The following is an 11,122-nucleotide window of genomic DNA, read 5'->3' as shown; positions in this document are numbered from 1 at the left end:
CAGGCCCATTAAGGTGTTTTGCTCCTTTTGTTTTGCTCTGAGAAAACTAATTTTCATCATACAGAATATCCTAGCTCAGACTCTTTGTTTGGTTAGTTGTGTTTTTCTTTTCATCATAACAGAATGCCCTAGCCTCAGACTCTTTGTTCCGTTGGTTAGCTTTGTGTTTTTTTTCTACTCCTCCCCCCACTTTCCTTCCTCCCCAGAGGACCCCCATCTCCCTAGTCTACCCTGACTCAATTCTCCTTCTAAATCTCTTCAGTGTGTCTGTAAGAATACCATGTCTCTTCAGTGCTTCTCAGTAAAGAATTGATTGGTGTCTGAGGACAGCATAAAAAGTGCACCTTTGGCAACCTTAGGCAAATCATTTAATTTGAGTCAATTTGCTTCTTTGCAAAATTAGAAGAAAAATCTCCCAACCTGGCTGGGTTGTTGGAAGTCTAACCTACAAAGTAGGGGCTTGAAGAATGCTCACCTATTTTTCAAAAAACAGGAGAACAAAGAATAACCTTCCTTTCTTAAGTTCCTTTAGTTCCTTGCGCTAGAGAAATTTCAAGTACTTAAGAGTTACATCTGGCATATGGCATTCCTATGAGACAGCACAGATACAGAATATTTCTATCATCACAGAAAATTCTACTGGATAGTATACCTCTAGACATCACAGTACAATGCTTTATGGTTATTTTGCATTTTGTGAAAGGTAATCTAAAGCAAATAATGCTGCAAAAGGCAGATTCAAGAAGTGACAAATCAATTGCTAAAACATGTATAAAGCTAAGTCCTATGTTTAAGAAAGAAATCTTATTCTGAAAGAAAATAAGGCTCACCCAATTGTGGAAAGGAAAATAATTTACTCTCAATCTTGGTACACAACCAGAAAACGTGGCTCATCCCCCTAACAAAGGAAAACGACACAATTTATACCCCTAAGCCTAGCATGCAAGCCCTTCCTCTGGTTCTTCATAGATTGGATACTTCAGAGTTTACAGCCTATCTGAGAGGTCTAACTTCTCAGCACAAGTCCCCCAGTTTTTGATTAACATTTTCCCTCATCACATTCCAACCGTTTTGACTTTTACCTGCTCCTTTTGCCAAATAAAGAACAGAATTTAGTGCTGAATTGGTATTGACTTAGCTCTTTTTACCAACTATAACATTGGCTTAAGCTGATTTCCTTTGTTTTTCCTTAACCCAGGAGCGGGAGAATGAGGAAGTAGGCCGCCAGGTTACATTACTATTTTCTTCATTCCTGCTTTATATTTCCTTTATGTGAAAACTAAACTGATCCCCATCTCTTACATATGGATTCTGTTTTGTTTTGTTTTTAAGTAAAAGGACTATTTGTTGAAATATTTTTATTTAAAAATTTCCAAAAATTCCTTAAAAATTACAATTCCAGAATCTTCACTTCATTTGGGATGTCAGTGAAAGGAGCATAGACTACTCATAAACATTCATATTAAGAGCTTAGTGAAATACATTAGCCCCTTTCCAATATGAAACTCTGATTTTGTTAGATGACCAAAATATCAACTTATATCCCTGATTTACATATTTGAGACCATCCATAAATGTTGCTCTCTTACATTGCAACATAATGAACACACAGATCTTGGCTTAGTATTTGTAATATTATCATATCCTGCAGAAGTTTTCCAGAGATGCAACTTTAAAAATTGATAGGAATATTTTCCCAGAAACTTAGCGATGCCTCATTTTTCATAAATGCTATAAGAAGAACTATAACTCACTGAATCCTTATTTTCTAGCCTATGGAAGCACTTTATTATTCCATTAAGCAACAAACATTTATGGAGTGTTCTGAGATATGCAATTTTTCTCATTCAATCTTCACTCAACGCTGAGATATTATCCCCTCTGTACGAAACAAAAAAATCATGAGAGTGCAACTAAATAATTAACACAGAGGTCGAGCTTCTAACCTGCACTCCAAAGTCAATATTATTAACTATAAAGTAAAATCCAGGAAAATTAGCTAAGGCCCAGAAAGTTGGCGAGTTTACTCAAGTAGCTCCCAACATGCAAAGCGGCCTCCGCTCGTCTTTAGTTTCCGTGGAGACCAAGGCCCCAGCATTCCTCGGGACTCGAAAGGCATCCTGGGAGTGATAGTTCTACCAGGCGCCTACCGGAACTGACGGCGCGGTAGCGACGCTCTCTCGGCTGCAGGCGCCTGGCTCTGTGAGGGCGAGCTGAGGCAGCGGAAGCGCGCGGAACTGACAGAAGGTGAGGCGGTCGCTGTCTGAGCGATAGCCGTAAGCGGCGCCGCTGCGCTCGTCCGAATTGAGTAAGTGCGGCCCGTGCTGCAGTCGGTTCCCGGCCGCCGGAACCTGAGCGTCAGCGAGAGGAGGGTGAGGAGGAGCCAGAGCCGGCTCGGTGCCGCGGTTCTCGCCGTCAGCGGCCGGTCGCCATCGCCACCATGCAGTCCCGGGAAGAAGCCCCACGCCCTCGCCGCCTGGCCAGCCCCCGTGGCGGGAGGCGACCCAAACGAATTTCCAAGCCCTCGGTTTCGGCCTTTTTCACGGGTCCCGAGGAGCTGAAAGACTCGGCGCATTCGGCAGCTCTGCTTGCACAGCTCAAGTCCTTCTACGACGAGCGGCTGCTCTGCGACGTGACCATCGAGGTGGTGACGCCGGGCAGCGGGCCGGGCACGGGCAGACTCTTCTCTTGCAACCGCAACGTGCTGGCGGCCGCGTGCCCCTACTTCAAGAGCATGTTCACGGGAGGCATGTACGAGAGCCAGCAGGCCAGCGTGACCATGCATGACGTGGATGGTCATGTGTCCTTGAGCGAGGCCAAAGTGTAGTGCCTGCGGCCTCGGACATGCTGCAGCTGGAGTTCGTGCGGGAAGCCTGCGCCTCCTTCCTCGCCCGCCGCCTCGACCTGGCCAACTGCACCGCCATCCTCAAGTTTGCCGATGCCTTCGACCATCACAAGCTGCGATCTCAGGCCCAGTCGTTTATCGCGCACAACTTCAAGCAGCTCAGCCGCATGGGCTCCAATCGCGAGGAGACGCTGGCAGATCTGACGCTGGCCCAGCTGCTGGCCGTCCTGCGCCTGGATAGTCTGGACATAGAGAGCGAGCGGACTATGTGCCACGTGGCCGTGCAGTGGCTGGAGGCCGCTCCCAAGGAGCGGGGGCCTAATGCTGCAGAAGTTTTCAAGTGTGTCCGCTGGGCACACTTCACGGAGAAGGACCGGGACTACCTGGAAGGGCTGCTGACCAAGCCCATTGTGAAGAAACACTGCCGGGATGTGATTGAAGGGGCCCTGCAGCTGCGCTTTGGGGACATGATGTGTAAGAGTCTAGTGCCAAAGCCAAACAGCAGCAGCGGCTCTGATGTATCCTCAGCAAAAAATCCACCCCAGAGGATGGGTATGTGTGCCAAGGAGATGGTGGTCTTCTTTGGACACCCCAGAGATCCCTTTCTGTGCTGTGATCCTTACTCAGGGGACATTTACACAATGCCATCGCCTTTGACCAGCCTGGCTCACACTAAGACCATCACCTCTTCTGCTGTCTGTGTCTCTCCAGACCACGACATCTGTCTAGCTGCCCAGCCCAGGAAAGACCTCTGGGTGTATAAACCAGCCAAGAATAGTTGGCAGCAACTTGCAGACCGCTTGCTATGCCGGGAGGGCATGGATGTGTCCTACCTCAATGGATACATTTACATTTTGGATAGGGGGGACCTTGTTACCAGAGCTAAATTGAGAGAAGTGGAGTACTACAGTGTTCAGAGGAAGCAGTGGACACTGGTGGCTGCTGTATCCCATTCTTTCTATTCTTTTGAATAGTGGTTCAGAACTATCTTTACGCTCCCAATAGTAAGCGCATACTCTGCTATGATCCTAGCCACAATATGTGGTTGAAATGTACTTCTCTTAAACATAGTTATAATTTTCAGGATGCCTTTGTCTTCAATGATGAGATCTAATGTATCTGTGATATTCTTGTCATGAAGGTCTACAACCTAATCGGGAGAATGAAGACAAATTAGTAGTAGTCCCTTGGTGGGAAGTGTCTCTGAGTACTGGATTTTCATTTATGGCCAAAAGTTGCTCAACTCTTCTGTGGAAAAAAACGGGCTGACTGTATAAATATAACTGCAGGAATGACCTGTGGATTAATGTAGGTTCTAGATTAGGCCTCTTGAAGTATGACCATGACATTTTTTACCGATCATTATGTGTAACATATTTAGTGACGTGCGATGCTTGCTCTGGAAGTATGTGTTCCTTCAAAGGGGAGACATACTTTAGTAGCTTAAGGTTAAAATTTGTTCCATTTGATATCAGGAATGTTATAAGCACTGCCCTTAACATACAAAGCTGTTTCTCAATAGTGTTATTTTTTGTCCAATATTTTTTCACCAGTAACTTCTTGATAGCTTTTTGTGTTGTTGTAAGGTTGAAATATAAGATAATGTTTATCTCAACCAGATTTGCAGAGTTAACTTATGCACCTGATGTATAAAGACAAGTTTTCCCATTTGTCACGCTCAACCTTTGAGTTAAAGCCTAAGCTAAATGGTAGTAATATCTTCATTTACAATGACGTTTCTAGGGAAGAATTTTGTTTTCATGATATATTCATGAATTAGGAAGTAGATGCTAACCATTGTTTCATAGATAATTGATTTGTATGTATATAGTTACAGATAAAACTGGCACTGGAACTCAGGCTTCCTGACCTGTAAGTTCAGTGTTTTTGCTAAATTTATAAAACCTTTGCTTGCACACTACACTCTCTTCTAAAAACAGTTTTCACCACTTAGCACCATTTCTCAATCAGGAATATTCTTCTGGGACAAACTGTTCCTTAATCTGGGAAAACTAGCTAAGTAGAACTTTGATTTATATAAATGGGAGGCAATGTATTTCATTCAAGACAGATATGGGGAAGCAGATGTCGCTCAAGCAGTTGGGCACCCACATACCACATGGGAGGTCCTAAGCTTGGTTTTGGTGCCTTCTAAAGAAGAGAAACAAGACAGCGAGCTGACGCAAGGGGCTGGTGCAGCAAGCTGATGCAACAAGATGACACAATGAGGAAACACAAAGAGAGACCCCATAAGCAGAGAGCAGATGTGGCTTAAGTGATTGGGCACCACCCTCCCACATTGGAGGTCCCAGGCATGGTTCTCAGTGCCTCCTCAAAAAGAGAAGATGAGCAGACACAGGAGACAGCAAGTGCAGATGGGGGTGGGGGGTGGCGGGGAGAAATAAATCTTTTTTAAAAACATCCTTAACAAAAATATATATATGTATGTATCTATATTTTAGCCATAAAGAGAGAGAAGAGCCAGGACTCTCAGAGGTAAGCAACAGAACCAGAACTTAGATCAGTTAAAATAAAATTTTTTGCCTCTTGTAATTGAATAACCCAGCATTGGCTCTCACTAAAGGCATAGAATGATCTAGAATCTAAATGTCCTCAGGGCTTTGTGTGTGTGTGTATGTGTGCACATGCATAAGTGTGTACAGAGAAATTATCATGGGCAGTGTTTTCTCCTTAAGGTATTGGTTAGCATATAGGTTAGTAGTGTGTAATAGACACCTAAATAGTTGTTTAAATTAAATAGAAATTTCTCTCTCAATTAAAAGTCCAATCTGTTAAGTCAGCCCTGATCTAGAAAGTCATCAGAGAACAAAGGCTGTTTTTGTTTTCTTGTTGTGCTTTTCTCAAGAGTGTTGCCTCATCTGCATGGTCCAAGCTGCTTCACCATCCTGTCTCTATGTCAGCTGTCAGGACAGGAGGATGGGGGAAGGAAGGGCATGACCCTGAAAGGGAAGTTATGCATATCACTCCTGGTCCCATAACACTAGCCAGATCTTAACCACATGACCACATTTAGCTGCAAAAGTAGATGAGAGAGGTAATCTTTATTTTGCATCCAGTATCCAGTTAAAATTCAGGGATTCCGGGATTGTGGGAAGATGGCGTTAGATTAGATAGGTAAGGCTCAGCTCTCTCACAAAGACAATGGAGAAAGAGCCAATAGCTGCCTGAGGGATCTACTTTGGGGGTCAGCAGACCAGGACAGTGCTTCAGAACTCCCTGGAGAGTGAGGGACAGAGACTGAAACAACAAACTGAATTTCTAAACTTCCCAGCTGTGGGGAAGGGTTCCTCTCCCCCACCCCCAAGATATTTAGTGGCTATAACACCAACCCCTGGCTCATTATAGCTGACTGAGAAGGTAGCATTCCTCTTCCTCCTGTCAGCTGGTACAAGGGAAAAGAGAGGGGGAGTCAGGGAACTTCAATGAATTTGGCCAGTGGAGCTTGACCCTCAGCTCTGGCCAGAACTGGGAGAACTGGATAGCCATATCCAAAAGAGAAAAGAGACCCATATCTCACACCTTATGCAAAAATTAATTCCAAATGGATCTAGGACCTAAATATAAAAACAACCTTTGGTGTGATCTATGTATACGTTTTAAAAAAGCTAATAAAAAATGATTAAAACAAAAAACAACCATAAAACTCCTAGAAGAAAATGTAGGAAAACATCTTCAAGATTTTTTGGTAGGCAGTAGTTTCTTTAACCTTATGCCCAAAGCATGAGCAACAAAAGAAAAAAATAGATAAATGGAACCTCCTCAAAATTCAACACTTTTGTGCTCAAAGGACTTTGTCAAAAAAGGTGAAAAGGGAAGCCAATGTGCTCAAGTGATAGGGCTTCCACCTATCATATGGGAGGGCCCAGGTTCAATCCTTGGGGTCTCCTGGTGAAAAAGAAGAAGAGGGAAACGGACTTTGGCCCAGGCCCAGTGGTTAGGGCGTCCGTCTACCATATGGGAGGCCCGTGGTTCAAACCCCGGGCCTCCTTGACCCGTGTGGAGCTGGCCCATGCGCAGTGCTGATGCACGCAAGGAGTGCCACGCAGGGGTGTCCCCCGCATGGGGGAGTCCCACGCGCAAGGAGTGCGCCCGTGAGGAGAGCCGCCCAGCGTGAAAAGAGAGAGCAGCCTGCCCAGGAATGGCGCCGCCCACACTTCCCGTGCCGCTGACAACAACAGAAGCGGACAAAGAAACAAGACGCAGCAAATAGACACCAAGAACAGACAACCAGGGGAGGGGGGGAAATTAAATAAATAAATAAAAATCTTAAAAAAAAAAAAAAGAAAGGAAAAGAAGAAGAGAAAACATGCCTCCATGGTGAGCTGACTGCCCACACGAGTGCCCACATGATGAGCCAAGTACCCTTGCAAGTGAGTCATGCAGCAAGATGATGACGCAACAAAAGAGAGAAAAAGGGGAGAGTTAAGGCGAAGCACAGCAGAGACCAGGAACAGAAGTGGTGTTATTGACAGGGAACCTCTGTCCACATCATAGATCCCCAGGATCGAATCCTGATGAATCCTAGAAGACAAAAAGAGAAATACATACAGATTACACAGCGAATGGACACAGCAAAAACAACAGGGTGGGGGAGGGGAGGGGAAGGAAAAAAGAGGGTGAAAAGGCAGCCAACGCAATGGGAGAAAATATTTGGGGATCATATATCTGATAAAGATTTAATATCCATAACATGTAAGGAGATCATGCAACTCAACAATAAAAAGACAAAGTATCTGATTAAAAATTGGTCAAAAGACTTGAAAAGACAACTGTCCAAAGAGGAGACACAAATGGTGAAGAAATAAAGAAAAAATGTTCAGCATCACTAGTGATTAGGGAAATGCAAGTCAAAACTACAGTGAGATATTTCATACCTATTAAATATGCTGCTATTAAAAATTATGGTAAAACTAAATGTTGGGGAGGATTTGGAGAGATAGGAATGCTTATTCACTGTTGGTTGGAATGTAGACTGGTATAGCCACTGTGGAGGAGTGTTTGGCAGTTCCTAAGGAAGTTGAATTATTCTTGCCATGAGATCCGGCAATACCGTTTTAGGTATAAACCCAGAAGAAATGAGCAGTGACAAGAATAGACATCTGCACACCAATGTTCACAGCAGTGTTATTCACGATAGTCAAAAGTTGGAAACAACCCAGGTGTCCATCAACTGATGAATGGATAAACAAATTGTGGAATATACACACAATGGAATATTACGCAGTGGTAAAAAGAGATGAAGTCATGAACATATGACAACATGGATGAACTGGAGGACATTATGTTGAGTGAAGCAAGCCAGACACAAAAGGACAAATAATCTATGATTGCCCTACTATGAACTAAATATGTTAATGTGAAATATAAGTATGTGTAGAATTGCATAAATAAGACAGTTTTCCTTTGTTGCTGAAATGTAAGTTAATACTACACAATGTTAATAGGCAAAAAAAACAATAAAAAATTATAATAAGTGAAGGAGACCAGACACAGAGTACTATATAGTATATGATTCCATTTATACAATATGTAAAAATAAATGAATTATAAAGATGAAATGAGATTAGTGATTATGTAGGGCTGAGGAAGGAATGCTAAGGGGTGTAGAGTTTTTCTTTTTGGAGTAATGGAATTGTTCTAAAATTTTTGAAATGATGAAGGTACAACATTGTGAACATACTAAAAGCCATTGATTATACACTTTGGGTAGAATATCCAGAAACAGTAGCTATGTACAGTGGGGGAAGCATGGGGAGATTGACAGGTGAGGAATTTTCTTGTTTGTTTGTTTTTTGTTTATTATTATTATTATTGAAATAATGAAAATGCTCTAATAGTGATTGAAGTGAACACAAACTATGTTATCATACCAAATACTATTGATTGTACACTTCAGGTGAATTGTATGCTTTATTAATATGTATCATTAAAGTCGATTTGTTTAAAAACAATTCAGGGATTCCTTGTGTAATGGGGGAATAATGATAACAGGATTAAAATAGTAATCTCCACCACACTGTGTGTCAGACTAGATTTTATCCCAATGATTGCCAGGACTCTCAAGACCCACATCCTACCAACTTAGAAATCCTAGTGTAAATAGGCAGTATTTTCTCATAGCTCTCGTAGAAAATTCTTCAGGGGCCTAGGCCTGTGTATAGTGGGGCTGGATCCACTTCCAGGACTACCTGGCCCTCTTCCTCCCAGAGGCATATAGAAGGGGAAGAGTTCTGGCAAAAAAATGCTCCTGAGGAGAGGCCAGGATGAGGATGAGCTCTTATGTGACTGTTCTGTAATTACAATTACAGAATAATGATGCGTTGGTGGAGGTGGGTGGTATCAACTTGTATACCATCAAGGGCATTGACTCGGAGAGAAAGTGCTGGGAGTTGGTTATCTAAGCCTGGCTATGGTGATGGAGGATATGTAGTAAGAGCAGCACCGGAAGTGTGGGGCTCCCGCAGATCAGGAGAGAGACACAGGGTAGCCCAGCAGCAGGAGAGGTGCAGAGGTAGGAAACAGGGAGGGCAAGGAAACGGAGGCTCTGTGGGAGGTCTGATCCAGGGGCTGCTAGGAGACACTTATCCCAAGGGTTATTGTAAACAATCCTACATGGGTTAAGCTTCCCACCAAGAAAAGCACTTGGGGAACTCCCCAGCTCCTGCTTCCGCCCTATACAGTAAAGGGAAGGATGCTTAATATTGTTTTGATTAAATAAAGCTCTAAGACTAGACACATATTCGTATCCTAGATCATAAACCAGTTTTGTCTCAGCATTCTTTCATCATAGTGTGTTCCAACTTTTTTAGGAGAAAGAAAAGAGAGTTGAGAAATGATTCTACTTTATTTAAGGTAATGTATTAATTACCTTAAGCAATAAAAGTTACCTCTCAGGGGCGGTGGATGTAACTCAAGTGGTTGAGCACCTGCTTCCCATGTACAAGGTCCTGGGTTAGATCCCTGCTACCTTCTAAAAAACATGAAAAAAACCAACTCTCATTGGGGAGCAATTGTTGTTTAGTGGTTGAGTGGCTGCTTCCCATGTCCCAGGTCCTGGGTTCAATCCCCAGTACCTCTTTAAAAAAAGTCACTTCTGTTTTTGTTTTCTTTAAAGACAGAATTACAATCATAGGTCAATGTTTGAAAACTGGTTTTCTAGTGCCCTAGAGTACACTAGGTTGTGTACTAACATTCCAGAATTTTCTGTGCCTAGATCATCTCTGTACTGCTGTGTAAATGTAAACTGCAACTTTCTCCCTCAGTTGAAGACCCGTTCATTGGCCATAATAGTCTATTCATAACTTAGTTTTTTCCTGATTCTTGTATGGTTGCAGGTTAATCATGATAGTATGTTTAAGGTACACATGTAGTGTCATTTTTTGTGTTTGTGAAAACCTTCACACAGCTGGCAGAGAACATTTTGACTAATTGCTTCTATCTGTGATATAACTTATCATCATTTTCATTATGAGTAGCCACAGTCATTTTTAAAGTACAAATAACCCTTATTTTCATATGGAATCTGGAACTCTACCAGCAAACAAAGCATAATACTTGTTAGTAATTGAGTTTTCCCTAAATTAATAAAGATTGTGATTTCATTCTCTAATTCACTTCTACTAAATCTTCTATGAGCTCAAATACAATATTTATAATATTTGCTCTGACCAGGTTCTCCATATTCTGTATTGGAGGAACCCTACTTGTTCAGTTTCATGGCCCATTATTTTATTTCCAGTGAGGCTCTTCTCACACGCTGAAATTATTCAATTTATTAATTTGTCTCTCTTTGGTCTGTCTCCTCCATTACAATATACACTTCATCATGGAGGGCCCACATCTATCATTTTCAGCAGCTCCCAGCAGTGCCAGGCAAAGCATCCATGCTCAGTGAATATTTGTTGAATGAAGAAACAAATGTTTTTGGTGTTTGTTCACATTTTTATAGCAACACCTGCATTTATAGCTCTCATCATTTTGTCAATTTTCCAGCTTTGATGGAAAACTATTATTAACTTGTTATGTCTGGTTATTATGGCAACTGACTGGCCTCCAGAGATACAGGTTAATACTGAGGTGTATATTCTACCAGACAACTATACACATGCATTATTTTCAATCATGGAATAATGATGCCACTAAAAATCACATTTCTCACACCATGGGAGTATTGAAAGAGGTTTTCTCTTTTATGAGGATGCCATAAAAGAAAAAGGAAATACAAATCTGTTCGAAACAATACAAGCTAGGAAAACA

The 11,122-nt window shown here is 42.4% G+C and overlaps 1 protein-coding gene across 1 annotated transcript; it reads left to right on the top strand.

Annotated features, from left to right (window-relative positions):
- Positions 1 to 2,146: 2,146 nt before the first annotated feature.
- LOC101429801 (kelch repeat and BTB domain-containing protein 7-like) lies at positions 2,147 to 7,401 on the top strand. The gene is given in 2 exon segments (XM_071208265.1): positions 2,147 to 2,822; positions 2,825 to 7,401. Coding segments are annotated over 2 exon segments (1,377 nt in total). The 5' UTR covers positions 2,147 to 2,440; the 3' UTR covers positions 3,820 to 7,401.
- Positions 7,402 to 11,122: the final 3,721 nt, after the last annotated feature.

The sequence above is a fragment of the Dasypus novemcinctus genome, chromosome 15 (genome assembly GCF_030445035.2).
Source record: "Dasypus novemcinctus isolate mDasNov1 chromosome 15, mDasNov1.1.hap2, whole genome shotgun sequence".
NCBI lineage: Eukaryota > Metazoa > Chordata > Mammalia > Cingulata > Dasypodidae > Dasypus > Dasypus novemcinctus.
The sequence above is the reverse complement of the archived record's forward strand: the minus strand, read 5'-3'. Positions and strand labels throughout refer to the sequence as shown.